This window comes from Pseudopipra pipra, chromosome 23, assembly GCF_036250125.1.
Source record: "Pseudopipra pipra isolate bDixPip1 chromosome 23, bDixPip1.hap1, whole genome shotgun sequence".
In the NCBI taxonomy this organism is placed as follows: Eukaryota; Metazoa; Chordata; class Aves; order Passeriformes; family Pipridae; genus Pseudopipra; species Pseudopipra pipra.
Genome location: NC_087571.1, coordinates 782,519 through 803,130, shown reverse-complemented (window position 1 = coordinate 803,130; position 20,612 = coordinate 782,519). Strand labels below are relative to the sequence as shown.

Here is a 20,612-nt window from a genome sequence, read left to right as displayed (position 1 = left end):
CCTGCCTAAAAAACAGACAAGCTTAAACTCTGCCTGAAAAAAAGAGACAGGTCTAAACCCTGCCTGTGTTACCTGAATTTAACTGCTACTGATCCTTAGCAGGAATTGCATCTTTGAAGGGCTCATGGACTCAAGAACCTTGACTACAGGAGTGGGAAAAAAATCAGGAAAATCTTTTCTCCATACCTGTGTGACCAAGGGAAACTCCTTGGATCTTACAAGAATTTGCTATTCTGATTCCTCCCAAACTTTGTGGCAGGTTATTTATTTATCACTGGATATGGCCAGTCATAACAATAAGGTTTTACCTTTATTCTTAAAAAACTCCATCCCAGTTTAAACATTCCCTTGGCTCGTGTTGGTTTGGGAATGTGCAGTGGAAGAAGCCTTCCTGTCCATGATATATCTGACACTCAAATGCTGTTTTCCCTCCCGGATCTCTCTCCCTTTCTGGCCAGAGGCATCTGATAATCTTGGCACATGCTCAGGAAGTTGTGTCCTCACACCAGAAACAAGTTTGCTGCCAAAAAACATTCTTGTCCTGGAGGAAGCATTGGGAATGGGAAGCACATCCTCGTTTCCCACGTTACAGGGGTATCAGCACAGTCTCCACGCAACAGGCTGGAGGTGGGTATGTGCTTGGGCAAAAAATATATATGCACATGAATATTATATATGTTACAATATATCTATGTACAGATTTGCATATCCAGTTTTAAGACTCATTTATGGAATCCAAACACCATCCCAGGGGGAGCTGATTTGTGGAAATGAGGCCTTTACTGCAAAAACTGATAAATCTCCAGAAACAGCCCCGGGTTTTACTGACACCAGGCTTTGCTGGGAGGTTCAGAGCAGCACCAGCAGGATCTAAAAAGGACCATGGCAACATAAAGCAGGACTCTGGATAAATAATCCACTTAATAGTTCACTTGGGGCATTGAGAGATGCTGAGCACAAACAGCATTCCCTGATCTTCAAAAAGAAAAAGGAATCTTGGCTTCTGAAAACTGCCAAGTCTAACAAACACTGAAAGCCACGTTTAAATCTACTCCATCACCCATTTTTACCTTCTCTTTCTTTCACACTGACATTCATATTTAGTTGCCTGGCACTTAAATTCTTTCTTTTTAATCTTTTCAATCTTTTTATGGATTCAAAATGATTCTCTGACCTCCAGAAAAGAGTTAAAATCAGCTTTGCTGTTTTCCTGCTGTATTATTTTAAGTCCAAAGAGCCTTTAAAAAGCTTAGAATAAAGGGTTGTTTGGGTTTCCCTAATATCCTTCAGGGCATCAGTGCTACTGACCTGAATGTACAGAAGAAAAAGAAAGGGGAAGAAAAGGAGACACAGAGAAACAGGGAAAGAATGAAAGAGGGAAAAAGGAATCAATGAAAACGTACAAGGGGGGAAGTAGCTCCAGGATGCTGGACAGGCTCCATGGGCTGGGGAGACTGGGAGGGATCATTAAACACAGGGAAAAACCAAACAAAAACCAGTTGGTTAAAACACACCCCCAGTAAAAATGGGCTCATTTCATACAAAGCTCAACTGGGTTATACACAATACAACCACGGACCCAATCCTTCAAGTTGGTTGGGGTTTTATTCCCTAAACTCTTTGGGAATTCATTAGGATCCAGGAATTCCCACCCAGCATGTCCCAGCTTGAAAAATCCCAAACATTTTGCACGTTTGATCTCTCAGCACAAGGCCCATCCCTGCCCAGGCTTTACTATATATTGAATTTTCCTCCACTTCTAATGGTGCTCAAGCAAACAGCTGCTTTTTCTTGCTCTTCATCCAATGCAAAAAGAGGAATAATCGCCTCAGAATTTTTCTCTGAGATACCTGAAATTATCTTGAGACATCTCAGAATTTTTCTGAGAATAATTTGCTGTCAGCAAAAGGTGTTCCTCCTGAAAATCAGGAATTGCAGAGAAGGCAGATTTAGCTCTGCCTCACCCCCAAGCGCTAATTTGGTTTTTTGGATGGAAGAGAGAAAGTCCAGGAAAGGCGTGGATGTGGCACTGGGGGCCATGGTCAGGGGGGTTAATGGCTGGACTGGATCATCTCAGAGGGCTTTTCCAACCTCAGGGATTCCATGAACCCATGATTCCCAGTGAACCCTGGGATTCCATGGGCAGGTTGGCCTTGACCTGCTGAAATCTCCATTGGCTCAGTCCTGGGGGCCTTTCTTGGAAAACCCTGGGGGCTTCCACAACTTTGGGCAATCCCTGCAGCACCTTCCAAAGGCACAGAGAAGCCTCCTAAGGAAGCATCTCCACACTCCGACTGCTGGCCTCTCCTCCCAAATCCCTGTCCATGCTATCCAGGAAAGGTGTGTCCAGGTAGGATTGAACAAAACAGAGACACTGAAACACCCCTTGTCAAACACCTCTCAGTGAGGAGGAGGAATCTGTTTGAGCTCCAGCCCCACAGGAGCACAGGGACCAGGATTCCTGCAGGATTGGTGCTGAGCTCTGCCAGGGACCAGGATTCCTGCAGGATTGGTGCTGAGCTCTGCCAGGGACCAGGATTCCTGCAGGATCCGTGCTGAGCTCTGCCAGGGACCAGGATTCCTGCAGGATCCGTGCTGAGCTCTGCCAGGGACCAGGATTCCTGCAGGATCAGTGCTGAGCTCTGCCAGGGACCAGGATTCCTGCAGGATTGGTGCTGAGCTCTGCCAGGGACCAGGATTCCTGCAGGATCAGTGCTGAGCTCTGCCAGGGACCAGGATTCCTGCAGGATCAGTGCTGAGCTCTGCCAGGGACCAGGATTCCTGCAGGATTGGTGCTGAGCTCTGGCAGCTCTGGAAGCACAGTCTGTGTCTCCTGCTGGCAGCCCTGAGCTCATTCCCTGTTCCCTGCTGGCCATGGATGCCTGTCCTGGCTCAATAAATTTGCACTCGATTCAGCTTTAATGATACAGTTGCATGAACGCCAAACAACTGGTTTGTTTACATCAGATTAACGAGGCTGGTACTAATTATGTCCATTTAACTTCCCATATTTTCCTTATAAAAGCACTAATTAAGCCATGATGCTCTCATTGGTGTCAAATGGCTGTTCAACCCAGGCAGAATTTAAGTTTTATTTGCACCTTCTTCTTCTTCCTGATTTTTATTAAAATAAAAACCCAATCACAATGGTTTTTATCCTGGTTTTTTATCCTGGTTGTTAATCCACAGCCAGGCTCTGAGGAGCCTGTTTTGATTCCAACAGCTCTAACACAGTGAATGTACCTCAATTTGCATTTTTGCAGTTAAAATGAATTCATTCAGCACTGCCCAGAGTCTGCAGCAGGTCAGGACAGAGCCTGTTGCTGAGCCAGACCTAAATTTCAGTCCTCCTGAAGTTCAGTGGATTATTTGTGCTTGGTGTGCTGACCTGGATAAATCTGTTATTGATGTTTTAAAAAAGAAAATTAGTCATTTATAGCACCTTGTAATACTGACAGGTCCCCTTTACTGTGTCCTTGGTCCTGCATTGTAGGAGTGTCTTTACCTGTTAAACCTAAATTAAATGAGAGGATGAGACAGGAATCTGTAAACTCCTCCATCAAGTTGGCAGAGCTGCTGGGTTATTCATTATTTGTCCTAAAGGAGACTGAGGAACTGGTGAGAAAGACCCTGAAGCTTTAAAAATGCTGATTTTTTTGGGGTGGAGGGAGAAAAAAGTAAAATATTACCTCCTTCTCCCTCATTTCTTCCCTTCAGCTCTGAGAGTCCCAGTGCAAAGTGCAGCTTTATTCTGGGTTTCCCCACTGAAATCAGCTGCTCCCCAGCAAGAACTGTGTCCAGAACCTCCCCCAAATGACCCCCCCACGGCCCCTGCAGGGAAGTTTGGTCCCAGCAAGATGCTGCTTGTTAGGACAAGACAGGAAACAAAGTGATGTGTGAGGGGAGGGTGAGATGGGGGTTAAATACTGTTAAACTACGACTATCCAGAACTACGAGAGAGGACAGACTGGGACAGAGAGCTGAGGAGTGCTGCCTGTGCCAAGAGGATGAGTAGGGACAATGTGAACACACAGACAGAAACACACTTTTCCCAAAAAAAGACCAACCAGAGATGGACAGAAGGGAATGGGAAGAGTCAACACAGCCAGAACCTACAGGCAATGCCCAAACATTCACTTAGAAGGAACAAACAGAGCAGCAATTCCCATTTTTCCTTCTGAGCAGCACAATGAATATTTTAAAGATTCATTTCTCACCAAATATCTAAAATTCAAATGCAACCTTTATCCTGGATCTTTAAAGATCTTCCTAAACATGAGCTGACTCCATCTATTGTGGCACTGAAAGTCAGCTAAATTGACAGTATCAGCTAGGACATATTAGCTATGGATCCAGTGCAACAATTTAGGCTGAGAAATTATCATTACAGTATTGTATCTGAGTAAAAATAGTGGAAGAATTCAGAAAAAAGGAAAGTGCTAAATAAATGTGGGGTTTGATGAGCCCACAGAACCTTACTGGATCTTTACAGGGGTTTTCACATAAATAGAAAGAATCAGGAAGGCAGTTTGCATCCCAACTGGAAAAAAAGCATTTTCTTACAGGACTGAACATGAACAAAACAAGGGCACAGGCTCAGCCCAATACTGGGGGGCAATACCACTCAACAGGTACCTTCCAGCACCTCCTGAATCCAAACTTCATTGTTAAATACATTTCATAGTTGACTCAAAGCAAAACAATGTTCTTTCTTATTATTTTGACTGTTCAGAATTGAATAATGTTTTCCTGCATGGTCCATTTTCTCTCCCTTGTCTTAGCCCTGGCTGTACCACCACTGGTGCAAGCACATCCTTCCACAGGCAGTGAAAACAGTGTTTAAAAGCAGAGTCTGCCCTCAGTCCCAACCCTCCTCTCCCATTCCCTGTGTTCCATTCCCATCTGAACTGCATTAGAGCCCACTGCAATATTTCATGGCTCTATTAAAATGCTGTCCCCACCACTTGTGCACATCAAACCCTCTAATTAGAAATAATAATAGAAACCCAGGGCAGGAAGTTCTTTGCTTTCCATCTGCTTTTCATCAGGTTCCTCAGCCCAGCCAGATCCAGGACAGTCAACCAGCATGTGCTTGGAAATTCCTTAGTGGCAAAGAGCTTCACTCTGCAGACACAGTGTCCTGGATGCTCTGCACATCATATTTGGATTAAAGAAAATAAAGTTGGCTTGTTTTAAGTAGGGCTTATCAAGGCCAGATCTAAAACTTCCCATTAATTCAAGATGAAATAACCCTGCTAAGTGGGGACAACAGCTCCAAGTGAGACTTTTAGGGAAGTCTCTGATCCTTGGGAAAAGTCAATCTGGTATTTTAAACAGAGGTAAAGAGGGAAAATAACTGATGTGGATATTTAAGTGTATGAGAAACCCCCTGTGTGTTTAAGCCATGGATTAGAACACAGGAAATGCATGGAATATGGGTGAGGGAAGTGCATTATCCCATGAATATTGGATATTATTATGCCATGGATATTGGAATGGCAATGCCGTTCCTGGCGAGGCTCTGGAGGATGCCCTTGGGAAGATCCACTTTCCCATTTGGCAGCAGTGCTCCTGAAGCCACCCAGGGTGCTCCAGCACCTCATTCCTGCCCCATGTCACCTTCCTAGGCTGTGCTGGCACACAACAGCCCAGGAGCTGGAGCTCCTTCCTCCCCTCCATCCTCTCACCCTCCTGGATTTCACAAGCACTTTCCCTCCAGGCAGAGAATTCCTTGAGTCCTCCAGCACCACATCCAACCAGTGTTAACCATGGGAACCTCCTCCCTGACTCCTTCTTGCTCCCACCAACTTTTGCAGCATTCCAGGAAGAGTCTCCAGACTCCTCCTCCCCCACCCAAGAGCTGTTAATTCCCAGGAGGAAAAGCTAGAACACACAATGCACCAAAAAGATCCTACCAGGAATCTGTGTGCAGAGCAGGGGCAGGCCAGGATCACAGAAGGAGCTGCACCATCACTCCAGCATTCCTCACGTCTGGAAGCTCATTAGTGCTCTCCTGAGGAGCCTTTAATTGCACCCCCAGATTGCCCCAGGGCAGGGCAGCAGGGCAGTCTCAGACTGGGCAGCATCTCCCAGCTCAGGACTTTGAACAGGACCTGGGCTCTTGGTGACAACTTTACACTAAACATCTCCCAGGCTGAGGGAGGAGATCCACCCCAGGGGTTGTCAGAGCCAAAGGGGATCTGTTCATGTGCAGCTCCATCATCTCCCAGCAGGGCAAAGCAGACACTGCTCCCCAGCACCTCCAGCTAATCCACTGCCTGAGCCAGGTTTAAAAATAAACCCTTGCTCATGGTTGGATCCACTGGCCTGGCCTGTGGTTATTTTACATTTAAAGTTGCCCCTGCCTGCTCTAGGGTTGGGCAGTTGCCCTGCCTGAAGTCGCCCCGCCTGGAGGGCAGATCCTGGATCCAGGGAATGCCCACCTGCTGCAGCCAGGGATCTCTGTGCCACTGACTGCAGCAAATGCACCTGCACATTCCCAGGAATACACAGGCTGGAAACACCATTCCCCTGAACTGCCAGCTCTCCAGAGCACACACAGAGCACTCACAGCTCAGGACCACAACTTTCCACCACTGGACCCAAACTCCCAAGCTTTGATCTGACAAAATGCATTTATTTCCCTTAGAAAAAGTCACACTTCTGAATTGCATCTATTTGTCTTAAAGTATCAAGTCAGCAATCTTCTAAGATAAGGAACACCACTGAAATAGAGAAGAGGAATGAAAAGAACACCAGTTCAACACCAACTCAACTTGCCAGCTGAATAACATTTTAAGAAAGATCTGCAAATTCAAACTGCTTCTCTTGATACAAAAGAGATACAGAAATATCTTTACCTATAGTAATATATAGATTTAGAAATTTCAGAATTAAACAAAAGCTTCATCTCCAGTAATTTCTGCAGAGATCTCAGGCCAGCACAACTAAGTGTGATCCCTTCCAGTGCATACTGGAAGCATGGGAAGGTTGACAGTAAAATCAGATCCAAAATCTCATTCTCTATTTATTTATTCCTTTCCTCAGCAGAGCTTGGGATTAACTTGCCTTTATTTCACACAGAACTGTCCAGAAGGCAGAAGAAGTAGATGGAGCCACACACCCAGAGCACAGCAATCAGCATTCCAAGTTCTCTTATATCCAACTTTCTCCATCAATCCTCAAACACAAAGAACCTTCCAGTACCAAATTAATCTATTCCATCTCAGTCAGCAAAAACATTCTGTTCCTGTATGTTCTGAACAAAAAAAACCCTGATATGCAACACTCTCTGCACACCAGAACTGAAATGCCAATTACAGATTGCTCAAAGTATCTTAAATTCTTTACAAGTTTAAAATCTCTCAAGTCAGGCAGGAGAGGGACGTTGATGTGAGTTTACACAACAAGGGAAAGACATTTAACAGTGGGAGAGGAAATGTGGGTGACCAACACAGAGGGCACATGGCACGTGTGGAGGGTGATCAGCACCCATGATAATGTACAGGAGATACTGGACACAGAACAGCACACAGACAGCTCCATTTCAGGTCCCTGCAGCCAAAAAGGAGATTTCCATACCTGGTTTGGGCACCGAGTTGGTCACAGACTGAGGAACTTTGTCGTTAATGAGTTCAACACACTCACTGGGGAAAAATCCAACCTGTGGGGAAACACAAGGAGGCAGAACATTGGGTGTATGATCTGAACTGTTCAACCAGCAACTGCTAATTCAATATGTCCCCTGAACTCCCCTGGCCTGATGCCCCATAACATCATCCATCATCAAATGACCAGCATGAGAGAAATAACTTCTCAAATTAGTTATCACAGCTATTTAGTGTTTATCAAAAAAAGCCAAAAGTTCTACAAACCAAATCATTAGTCCTGTAAAATATGATTTTATAAGTTTGGTTTCTGAGCTTGTACACAGGACAGAGATATTCAACTTGTGACAAGTGTCTACACCCCCTTAGATCTTGAGTGGAACTCAGAGACAGAAGGGCTTTAGCTGGGTTTGCTGGAGGTCTCTGACAGAAATTTAATGAGAGAACAAGATGTGTCAGCTCTCAGCATCACCTCAGTTATCTCTACTCAAACCTCACTGACACCTGACCTTTTTCACTGCCAAAACACAACACTCACAAGCACTTTAACATTTTATCCCCTTAGAAAACTGAAATCAAATATGGACCAATGTATTTGCATGGTGTGGTCCCATTACAGAAAAAAAGGTGCTTTCTTATTTGCTAAGTCAGGAGAAGGCACTCTGCAGACACAAAGCTCTGCTGTGTCCTTGCCTCACTGCCTGACCTGCTCAGTGTGGGTAACAAGGGAAGTGTTCAAATGGAGCAAGTTTAAAAACCTGCTAAAGAAGTTCAGTGAGGGTTTAGTGCAATTGAATTCAATTCAGTCCTAGAACTGAGAACAAGTTTAATAAAATATACATGGAGTGAAATGAGTTCTATGTTTGTAGGAATCCAGTGATCTGAGTGGAAATAAAATATTTAGAGGAGAGCAGGATGCAGCAAAGGAATCTCTACCATGAGCCAGGACTCCTGGTGTGCTCTTGGATCTGCTTTGGATCATGGACAGTGCAACTCTTGTGCCTCAGTTTCCCCCAGCGAAGGAGAAGGGAGAACAGTGCCACCCATCCATATCCATTACTGGTAACTGGGAAAACAGCTCCAACACCCCCCTGGCAAGCTGCTGAACCCTCTGAACTAGCTGTGGATCTGCTCAGCAAGCTGTAACACACAGAATATTCTAGAGTTGTCCTTAGGAAACATCTGAAGATGCTTCAAAAGCTAGGCCCCACCCTGGGGAAAAAAAACCTGCCAACCTTTGAGTGCAGCTTCTCCTGTGACAGGAGGAACCTGAGTGCCCAGGGCACAGCAAGGTCCTGGCACCGACTCACTGGAAATGTGAATTTGCAGAGTTCCTGCCCTGTCCTTTAACAAACAGCTCATGTCCTACCCTCGAGTACAAGAACTGCTTTTTGGGAAAAAGATATGGAAATCCCAGGGTGGGATTCCTGGGGAGTCCTGTGCAGGGCCAGGAGTTGGACCCAGTGATCCTGATGGTCCCTTCCAACTCAGCATATTCCACCTTCTGTGATTTCTCCCTGAATCTCCTTTAAAGGCAAAAATGCTGCAGAATGTCTCTAAACCAGAGCAGGGTGAAAGGGTATGGGAAGGATCCTGGTGTTGGAATGGGATGTGCCTGCAGACATTCCCAGGCCACCCCTGGCTCGCTGTATCTGGGGAGCAGTGGCATTATCTCCATTTCTCTGGTTAAGGATCCAGGCTGAGCTGTCACCACAGAGGAGTTTACCACTTCTCAGCATTTCTAGTTCACAGCATTTTCCTTCTTACTCCCATCCCAGGTGAAAGTCAGACCAGAGCAGAGCTTTGGAAACTTTTACCCTTGGTTTCATATTTCCAGACCTTTTTCCCTGTCACACCCCACCTCCTCCCCCAGGACAGCTCCTGTGTTGTGGCACAGAACTCCAGCACCACCCCCCTCCCCAGACACCTCATCCAAGGCAGGATTTCCTGGCCCGTGTCAGGCACGTGATGGGGCAGCTGGAAGCACCAAGTCACTGCAGGCAGCCACAGTTTGGTCCAAAGCCACAGGAACACGTGGCAAAGAGCCAGTGGATGGGCCTGGATGCTGCCAGTCATGTATCCACATCCATGAAATCCACTGGAGGCACAAGGCAGTCAGCACCAGGCCTGGCATACAGTTCCTCCTCTATTTATTCATCTTACACAACTTCCTTTTGTCTCTGAGGAAAAAAAATTCATCTCCTTCCTACAGCAAGTTGATTTTCCCCCATAAACCTCCCAGCAACTCAGTGGCAGTGTCATGTGTGGGGTGTCCTGGTAAACATTCCAGACTGGAACTATTCCAGATTCCCTAAGGGAAGCAATAGTTAATAGTACCAGCAGGTAACTGCTCTTCCCACACCCCCAAATCCAGCAGGGCAGGGTTTTAACCAAGTACAGGACAAACTGTCATCCATGACACCTGGAATGTGCTTGTTGGGAAGACTCTGGGAGCTCAGAGACAGCACCTGGAACAGCAGCACTGGGCCAGCAGATCTCCCTGCCCTCAGCTGTGGCTCCTGACACTGGCCTGGGCATCACATTTCTGCCCAAGTGACTCTCAGAGCCCATCTCACACCCTATACAAGGTGTGGCTGCACCCACTCCCTCAGCTGGGTGTGCCAGCTTTGCCAGGAGATGGTATCCTGGAATTATATGCCATAGTGCTGATTTTTGGGCAGTTTATAGGTAGCAATAGGACAATTAGCACAAGAAAACCAGCATAAACCCCAGCATGGCATCCAGGGGCCCTTCCTCAGGCAGCTCAGGGTCTCTGCTCTGCTGGGAGCTGTTGAGGAACAGGCTGAGTGGGACAGACACAGAAGTGCTGGGATTTAAACAAAATATTCAGGGCTTTAAATCACAGAATCATAAAATGGTTTTGTTAGAAGGGACCTTAAAGCTCCTCCAGTGCCACCCCCTGCCATGGTAGGGACACCTTCCACCAGCCCAGGTGGCTCCAAGCCCTGTCCAACCTGGCCGTGGACACTTCCAGGGATGGGGCAGCCACAGCTTCTCCCTATGCCAGGGCCTCCTCACTCTTACAGGGAAGGATTTCTTCTGAATATCTAAGCTAAATTTCCCCTCTGTCAGTTTGAACTCATCCTCCCTTATCCTCTCACCACAGTTCCTGGAAAACATTCCCTCTCCAGCTCCCCTGGAGCCACTGAGACACTTGGAAGGTGCTCTGAGTTCTCCACACAACCTTTTCTTCTCCAGGCTGAACATCCCCAACTTCAATCCTGAGAGTGGACATTTCCCATGCAATGTTGGACATTTCCCATGCAAGAGATGCAGGAGACAATTTTTAAATTATGAAAAATATACACAACCAGGGAAAGTCTCAGCCCACCACAGAAACGATCATCTGGGAGGCTCCACAGCTGAAGGGATGAACTTTCTTTCCATTTCCAATGCTCTGAGAACTTTTATAATTGCCCACAATGTCTATGCCTGGGATATGTAAAGAAACCTGAAGCACTGGGCCCCCAACCTTCCATTAATCATCTAAATGTGGATGTTAATCCAACCCCAGATCCCACACTGTAATCAAAACTCATTTCCTTTGACTGTTAACATAATATTCCTCCTGTTTCTGAATGGACTATCCAATAACTGAACAGGAATTCAGAAATTAAAGACCCTGCATGGTTATGTCACTGCTTCTAGATAGCTCAGAACCCAAATCAAACATTATACCTGCTCTCAATGTAGCACTTTTGCCATGTCCACACTAATAATGACAATGGATTTTTAGGGAAAAAGAATTTTCACGTGTTAGTGTTGACAAGCTCCCTGGTGTTACCTCACTGCTCACAGTCCAATGAATTACATTTTCTGACTTATTTATTCTAACTTTTATCTCAAGATCCCCCAGAGATCATCACCAGGGTCACAACCCACAGCTTGTGCCTCATTCCCACCCAATTAAAAGATGCTTTTCCTCCCATGGAAAGTTTTCCATGATTTTGTATAAATAAATGAGTTTAGTCCAAGAGTTAATCTCAACAGATGTAGAAGGCACTACTAGAGCTTGAGCCAGGATTAAAGGATTTGGCAACGTCCGAAAATTAATAGCCAGGGGAGTATAAATTTAGATAAATACAAGGTCATCTAAAGGTTAAAAGAACACCTTAACCAGAGGGGGAAGGCACAGGCTGGGGGTGCAAACAGTTCTGCAATTGCTACTACAGATTTATTTTTCACTTTCATGCCAGTGGCTGCTAAAACTGGAAGTAACACGAGGCTTTAAGGGGAAAAGCCAGGAATAATTTTCCAGTATAACAATAATTTAACAGCAATAATTTTCAGCGTATGAGGAGGGAATTTAAGTAAGTGAGAAAGTAGCAGCAATATAAATGGCAAATCAAACATTGTTTGAGACATTTTGGTTGTGGGGTTTTGTTTTGACAAAAAGTAAAGTGTGGTTTAAATTTCAGTCAGTGTCCCCCTTTTAAATCTGATGAAAGTCAAGCAAAACCTAAAATAGGGTTAGGTTTTATCCTTAATTTTTTATTAGCTGTTTGGCCTTCCTGAGCAGAATCTTCACTGCTTTGTTTGCCAAGTGACTTCCCAGAGAGCAGGACAAACTCCCCTCATTCCCAAAGCAGCCCCTGCCAAGGTTCTCCCGCTTCAGGGACAGCAGTTACAGGAGGAATGGGACTGTTGGCCCTCTCACCCTGAGCCCTTGTTAAAGAGAGATGAACACCTTGGCCAAAAAACTCTTCCAAACTCTTTCCTTCAAAAACAAATAAAATCTGTGTGGGGTGAGAGCTGCCAATGATCCATTCCTGCCTGGTGTGCAACCTGCACTTGGGGAAACTGGTGCTAGAGAGGGATTTGGGACAAGGGATGGAGCGACAGGACAAGGGGGAATGGCTTCCCACTGCCAGAGGGAAGGGTTAGATGGGAAGAAGAAACCCTTCCCTGTGAGGGTGAGGAGGCCCTGGCACAGGTTGCCCAGAGAAGCTGTGGCTGCCCCATCCCTGGGAGTGTCCAAGGCCAGGTTGGACAGGGCTTGGGCTGGTGAGAGGGCATCAGAACTAGACAATCTTTAGGTCCCTTCCAAGCCAAGCATTCTGGATTCTGTGGAAGCAGGGCCCTGCAGCCCCACAGCCTCTCCAGCTCCTGTAATCCTGATTAAAAGCAGCCCAGTCCTCCTCCAGTTGCACACACTGGTTTTGTCACCTCACAGGTTGCTGTGGGGCAGCTTTGCCCCTCATGAAACCATTCCCAAAAACCAGAATGACTCAGAACATCCACAAGCAGTTGTGCATCAAACAAGGGCCTGTCCCTAATGATTCAGCTGACATGGAGTCACTGATGGAAAAGACAAAGCAAGAAGCAAAGGCAGAGGAGAACAAAGAAGGCTGGAAGGCTGTTAATGTGGAGGTGGCTGTAATTTAGGGAACAATCTTACAAAGAAAGCAGTGACTCACACTCAGAGCATCTGAAGAGAAAAAAGGCTTGAGGAAAAATGTCTTAAAAATCATTTTGCTTTAACCAGAGAAGATGATACGAAGCCTCGTGGGTTGTTTTGCACAGGATTAAGTGTTGCAGTGCAGTCGTGAGCTCAGGTAGGGGAGAAAGGCACTGTACCATGGAAATCTATGGACAACAGGAATGGTGAGTCATTCCCGAGGGACAGCTGTGCCTGGCAGGAACACACTGACCCCCACAGGGATCCACTGCAGCTCACACAGGCTGTCACAACTGCCTTCCACTGACCTGCCTCCAGCCCATCCCCACAGCCCTCCCGTTATCCCAAAGGATGGGGACGGGCAGGACATCCCCTGCCCAGGACTGACTGTCCTCCTGCCCGGGCAGGCACAACCCACAGCTGCTCCAAATGCACAAAACCAGGGGAGTCCTTTCAAGTCAAGTTGCGATTTTTTCCCCCGTTCAGTGAAACAGGGGATTTTTTATCCTCTTCTTGCTCTCCTCCTATCAAGACATGATTGATGATGGAAGCTGTGGTAGGTTTGATAAAACACTGCTCCTTCCCTAGGACAGAGCAAAAACCTGAGAAATAACATGAACAAATTGTCAAAATATTTGGTGTTAGGACTTTGTCCTTTTATCTGCCCTCAGAATCACAATTATCTGGCCAGACAGGCTCTGGTGATTTATTTGATTAATTCAAATGACTGGCTCAACAGATTGCTATCCCTTTTATAGTGTTCCTAAACAGGAACAGAACTGTTTGCCTATCATAAAGTACTTACACCAAGTACTATAACAACATTCTTCCCCTCCACACTCTTCATCCAGGGCACTTCGGCACTGCTACATCTCTAGGGCTGGTGTAGCAACACCAGATATGAATTTCCTTTCTCTGAACTCTCTTCTCACTGTTAGCATGGTCAAAGAGCTCCATTAGCTCAGGAAATGTACCTTTTATGGACACTCACATCTTATGGGCCTTAAACATGACAGAGGTTAAAACCCCTCTGTGTCTTTGTAAGGGGTCAGAATCTGCATCTCTGGGGAGCTGATGGTGCTTCCTGGCCAGGAAAAGCTGGGAAGTGCATTTCAGAGGAATGGCCAAACCCTGGCAGTTCCCAGGGAAGATGCCTCTGTGCAGAGGAGCTCCCTGTGTGTGAAGGGATGGCTTTAATCAGCACTCACTGAGCTGCTCTGCACCAACAGGAGCAGGAACAGACAATGGGCTGTTCCCCCACCAGCAACTCCTTCCAACACAACTCCACTGTCTGCATTTGGGAAACATCCCGAGAGCCACAAACCCAGAGCTGCATCTGCACAGAGTGTGAGGCTCAGGGTGACCTGATCCCACTGGCACAGACTTCTGCTTGGAATTAAGGACACGAGATTATTACACCCCTAATTTTCTGTTAAGCCAGAATATGGTGCTCTATTTCTGCAGCTGTTCAGGTCTGTGGTGTGAGGAGCCTGACTGTGCACGGACACAGAAACCCCTTTCCACAGTCTCATCAATGTGTTTTTGTGCTGGAAAGCACAATGGGATGTGAGCTGGGAGGCACAAGGCAGTGACACACTGCAGAAGAGCTGCCTTGCTTTTTGTGTCTTTAATCACCAGTGATACTCTTCAGACCTAGTCCCAGTTTCAGCCAGGCTGACAGCAGGCAGGGAGCTCACACCGAATAATGGAATTATCATCAACCCTGGTAATCCATCAGTGTGTGCAGAGTGTCCACACTCATGCCCAGATCACAAAGTAGCTTTATTTTGCTTTACTGATTCACTTGGAAGTTAAATGTGGCATGGCCTGCTCATTGAAGCAGTACTAAAGCACCTAACTAATATTTGGGAGTTGGAACTGCTGATCTCCAAGGGCCCTTCCAACCCAAGCCATTCTATGATTCTATTTAATAGTACAGCAAATAAAGCTTTAAGGCTTCTAAAATTAGAACAAAAGTCCAGCAAAGCCATAACACAGTTCAAAACCAGAAGTTTGTTCAAGCAATATCAATGTGTTAACTCCAGAGACAAATCTAATTTCAGAGCAGGTATCACATGTCCATGCTCTTCTGATTGTACAAATGAGATGTTATCTGAACTCCCACATCTGATCCAAAGCCAACAAAAGCTCTGGTTGGGCAGGCAGCAATGTGATCATTTAACTGCCACTGCATCCAGCTGGGATTTGTAGTGTTTGGAGATCCAACTGCTCCCTGACAGCCAGGCCACAGGCTGGACCTGGCACAGAAAGGTCTGCCAGGGAAAAGCTGAGGAACCTTGAGAAGACTTTCCATGCCAAAATACACAAGTGTCTGGTCAATTCTGACCCTCTCCAGAGCAAACTCATAATTCCACCCCCTCACAGACAGCAGCTGCTGGATGAAAATCCCTCTGCCTGAAAGGAGCTGAAACACGAGACACGGCAGGAGTCACACCCCCCAACCTGCAGCAGCTTTGGGCTTTGCTTTGTTAACAGAGACTTTTTTCTCTTTTACATTTCCCAATAAGAAAATCCAAGCTAGGGAATAAAACTCTTTGGAAGGACAGAGCCATTTGGACACAGAAGTTTTGGTACCTAATTCCCAGGTATGTTTAGGACCTTTTGAAAATTCAGTGTAAACCTCTCTGCTGGAAGTTTTACAGAGCCCAGCAATCTTTAAACCACCCAGCAAACACAGGCATGAGAGCACAGCTTGGATGGGTGGCTTGTCCAAGGCAGTGGCACTGTTTTGTCAACTGGAGTTCTCTGAATCCTCGATGTTCTGCCTGAGCTGGTTTTAGCTCCTGGAAGGAACAGGGTGATGTGAACAACAGTGTCAGCTGCCTTGGAGGGGGACAGCAGAGCTTCCACAAACATCAGGCCAGCTGTCCATCACAGGGCCATGGCCAGCCCTCCTTCCCATGGCAGGCAGGGAGCAAACTTCCCATGGAGTCCCTAGGTGTCTCCAGCCCAAGCCCAGGGAGAAGGGAAGTGCCCTGACACCAACACAGGACACCCTGCTCATCCCCACAGTCAGTCCTGTGCAGGCACAGCAGCTCCAGGAACAAACAGCTGAATTGCCCGCTTTTATTTAAGTTTTATCATCATCTCTGGTGCTTGTGCCTACCTGAAATCCATGTTTTCCTCTCCACCATGAGGTCAGCTCCTTTGGTGGCATATCAATGACAGACACGATGTCTCCCACCTGCACAAGATTGACAACATCAATCACAGCCTGCCATGAGCACAATCCCAAAAACTACAGTCCCCAGCACGGCAATAAACTGTAAACTCCACATCTGCCTTTGCAAAGCCAAACTGTGAGGGGGAAGAGTTACTGGATTCTCCAGCTGTTCCTAAGGAAAGGGGCCTTAAGAGCAGCAGGATCTCTGCCCAGGGGTACAGGAGTGTTCTCATTAAACTGTAGGGATGGTGTCAAACACTTTGGAAAATACTCTCAAGTAGCTGAACTAATTTTTACTCCATGCCCTACCCCTGTGTGCATGGGCACTGATATGTGTCTTCCTGCTTCCTCTCACAGTAAAAAGTCAAGAGCTGCCTTTGTAGCTCCCAAACTGCCCCAGATGTGCTGGTCTGGACTGGGAGGGGAGCAGAGGAGAGGTGGTGTCACAGCAACAGGATGGAAATGGCCAAGGAGACCAAACAGGTTTTCTGCAGCTTTGCTCACTCCCCTAAAAATGTAATCCCACAATGGTTCCAAAGGCAATCAGTGTCATCAATACTGCACTGGGCTTGGTTTGAGTGGGGGATGTATTACAGAGAATGACGAAGGGCAGAATGTAAATAAGTCCTGCAGGCAGGGAGAGCAAAAATTGGGACCAGTAATGCCCAACTTTCACCAGATGTTTGACACTGATGGGTCTCTGTGTGTTTTACAGAAAAGACAACACATCCTCAGTTTTCAGCCAGGGATAACAGAAACACAGGGAAGTGATTTCCTCAAGGGAATGGTGGACCAAGAGCAAAGCAAGTCTCCACTGAGGAAGCTGCTGTCACCACACGAGCAGAGACACTGGGTGTGTTCCTCAGTCCTGGGCAGCAAAATCCCACTCAGCTACTTGTGCAACTGCCCACTCAAAATTAAGAATATCCTAAATATGAAAGGGATGATTTGGGTTAGGGAACAGGACACAGCACTGTAAAACAGCTGCTCCTGTTCCATGTCTGTCCTGCCAAGGTTTCTGCACACACTTGGGAAGCCACACGTGCCTCAGTTTCCCTGCTCACACACTATTCCTCATAACCTGGGCTGCATTCCAGCTGCATTCCAGTCTGCTGGCACAGAGCAGGATTTACAGCAGGGAGTGCCAGCTCAGTGCCCTCATCAGCACTGAGCCCCTGACAAACAGCCTGGCTCCTGTGCTCCATGGATCCTGTGCTCCATGGATCCTGTGCTCCTGTGCTCCATGGATCCTGTGCTCCTGTGCTCCATGGATCCTGTGCTCCATGGATCCTGTGCTCCACAGATCTTGTGCTCCATGGATCCCGTGCTCCATGGCTCCTGTGCTCCTGTGCTCCATGGCTCCTGTGCTCCACAGATCCTGTGCTCCACAGATCCTGTGCTCCTGTGCTCCATGGCTCCTGTGCTCCATGGATCCTGTGCTCCTGCGCTCCATGACTCCTGTGCTCCATGGATCCTGTGCTCCATGGCTCCTGTGCTCCATGGATCCTGTGCTCCATGGATCCTGTGCTCCACAGATCCTGTGCTCCATGGCTCCTGTGCTCCTGTGCTCCACAGATCCTGTGCTCCATGGCTCCTGTGCTCCATGGCTCCTGTGCTCCATGGCTCCTGTGCTCCATGGACCCTCACTGGGGGTGCTGTGCCCACCCGTCTCTCTGACCCGTGCAGTTCTTTGCTCAGCACTAGTAACTGCCTCCATTTGGAACATGAACAAACCCCTGGCAGCACCAGACTATCACTATTATTCTTCCTTCCTGTGCTGCACATGAGAATGTGCTCACAAAACTCCTCTGGGCTCTGTTTTCCTTTACACTGTTTGCAGAGCACGGTGCACACTCCAGTGACAGGACCATTGCTCAGAGCAGTCACAGTGTGAATTGCTGCTGTTTGGGTCAAACAGGCAAGTGCCTGAGAGACAAAAACTTCCACAGTCTGACCCTCCAGATCTTGGATGGGGTTTGGAGCAACCTGGTCTATTGGAAGGTGTCCCTGCCCACGGCAGGGGCTTGGAAGTAAATGATCTTTAAGGTCCCTTCCAACCCAAACCATCCTGGGAGTCAATGATTCATGTGGGATTTTCACACCAGTTGTAGATCAGCACCCGCCCTTTAAGTGCCAAATCCTTTGCCAGTCTGGTTCTTTACTTTTCATGGCAGCAGACACTCTTAAAAATGGTTTTAGACATGGACTTGCTGAGAGGAACAGAGGTTGTATAACCTGGGCAGTGAGTAATTAAACTTGTGTCCACACACACACACAGTGTGTCCACACACACATGGACAGTGACTCTGAAGAGACACAACACAACACATGGACTCTGCAGGGGCTGCTCCTGCTCAGGGACCAGCCCAGGGGACTTGGCGAGAGCTGTTTAACCAAAAGATACTAATGCCAAGTAAAGCTACATTTTAGAGATGACTGAACATCTGCCTGTCTCCAACTCAACTGCAGATCGAATATTTAACTCAATCTTCTAAGCTTCACCTCACAAAACATTCTGAAAGCGTCTGGATATATTCATGATGGGCACAAAAACACAGACACACACACACAAACAGATTACATTCATCTCTGTCTGACAACAAGGAATAAAAGTGCTTTATTTACCTCAAAGGACAGTTCATCTGCTGCTTGAGCAATATATCTCTTAATAACATGGGCAGCAGCAATAGCAGGAACGTTAATGGACGATTCCTCGTGGACTAGCAGGTGGTTCCCCTTGTTATCAATCTGCAAGAGAGAGAGAGACTGTGAGGCAGCTGAGGACAAGGGAGGAGGGGTTTTATTGGTGCTCAGACACAGCAGAGGCTTCAAGCTGATGCAGAGAGACAGCCCAGCTCGGGGCCCCAGCAGAGAGCTGGGAGTGAGGGCACAGCACAGCCAGCACAGCTCTCAGGGGCTGCACAAGGTCGTGTGGCTCCAGCCACTGAGCAGAAAAACACTGCACTGTGCAGCTCTGTGCACAAGCAGGAACACTCAGCGAGGGTTTGCACCTCCCTTTAGCACCAAATCAGGTTGGTTTTCCTCAAGTACTTAAAACAGTGCTACGAAAATTCTCTATGAAGTGGAATTAATGCTCAAGAAGAGGCTCTGAGGGAGGAAATGCTGTCAAACCAAAAACTAGTGTTGCTTTCAATTTTCTCCCCCCCTTTTATTTCTCTTTTTCAAGAAAACATGCCCCTCCCCCTCTTCGCTGCAGGAATGCAAATTCCCAGATTTTTGTGCTTGTGTCAAATTCTGTAGGATTCTCAGTCAGTTCTGCAATAATTCTGTGTTCTGTACTCCACAGGCAACAGCTCTGCTGTGATCTCCAGATTCACTGTGTTGCTGTAGATCCCCCAGTTTCACTTCTCTCTATAACTTCCTTCCTTTGCTCAGCAGCTTTCCAAGACTTTCTCCTCCCAAAGGATCTCAGGGTGAGGAGGAGGATATCAATGGGAGAAAACTGCAGGAAAACACACTTAATCCTTATCCCAACCATTTAAAAATTAACGGCAACAGTCTAACTATAGCTGCTGCTATTCCTGGTGTGCAGGAATGGGAAGCCACACGTCTGTCCCCAGGCTGAGCAGGGACAGCTGGACCCTGCCCTGATCCCAGTGTTCCTCCCTTCCCATGAGGGCTATTGTTCCCGTGGTATTAGCCCAGAAAGCTGCAGCTGCAGCTCCCCCCATGCAAACAGTGTCCCTGAAGGCACAAGGGGGGCTCTGTCAGCACTGGCACCCACTGGGGCACAGAGCACCCACTGGGGCACAGAGCACCCACTGGGGCACAGAGCACCCACTGGGGCTGCAGCTCCCACAAGGAGAAATCATTAAAAAAGAAAGAAGGCAGGCAAACAGCACAACAGAGACAGCTCAAAGCTCGAGAAATGTGCCACACTTGCAGTAGTGCTTTGCCAAAAAGGAGGTAAGAATGTGAGGCACTGGGAGATTGAGCCCTGCACTGGGAGTTCCCAGCAGCCCATTGCCCCAGTCTGTGCCTCACTGGAGCTGCCACCTCAGTAGTTGTGATTAGCAGCACGGTTTGGGGTGACAAAATCCAAGCAGGAGGGGGGAAAAAACTCCTATATTCTTAATATTGGACCTGATTCTGTGTGTTCACCTTCTGTGGCCACCTACATGTCACACACCTGGTAATGGGGGAATAAAGCTTTTAGGATGGAATTTCAGTGGCACCAATAGGTCTGGGAGGATTACTGGTCTGGAAGAGAGCAGGTTTGTGGTCAGGAAAGGAAGAACAACCTGAGCTTTGTACTGTACCTCCATCCACGTGAGGGCAGGCCCACAGTTGATCTTGTTGCCTGCGATGGCTGAGAGCCGGGCCAGGTAAGCCATGAGCATCTGGGTGACCAGCTGGGACAGGGACAAACACACACACAGTG

The 20,612-nt window shown here is 47.2% G+C and overlaps 1 protein-coding gene across 5 annotated transcripts in view; it reads right to left on the bottom strand.

The window, feature by feature from the left end:
- The window catches only part of ARHGAP32 (Rho GTPase activating protein 32), a 251,279-nt gene that overhangs the window by 58,314 nt on the left and 172,353 nt on the right, over positions 1-20,612 (bottom strand). For all 5 annotated transcript variants that reach the window (XM_064634498.1, XM_064634496.1, XM_064634497.1 and 2 more), the window contains 4 exons: positions 20,491-20,583; positions 18,836-18,958; positions 16,154-16,231; positions 7,582-7,663 (listed from right to left, as the gene is read on the bottom strand). In XM_064634498.1, the coding sequence (XP_064490568.1) occupies positions 7,582-7,663; positions 16,154-16,231; positions 18,836-18,958; positions 20,491-20,583 (376 nt within the window). The remainder of the gene's footprint in view (positions 1-7,581; positions 7,664-16,153; positions 16,232-18,835; positions 18,959-20,490; positions 20,584-20,612) is intronic.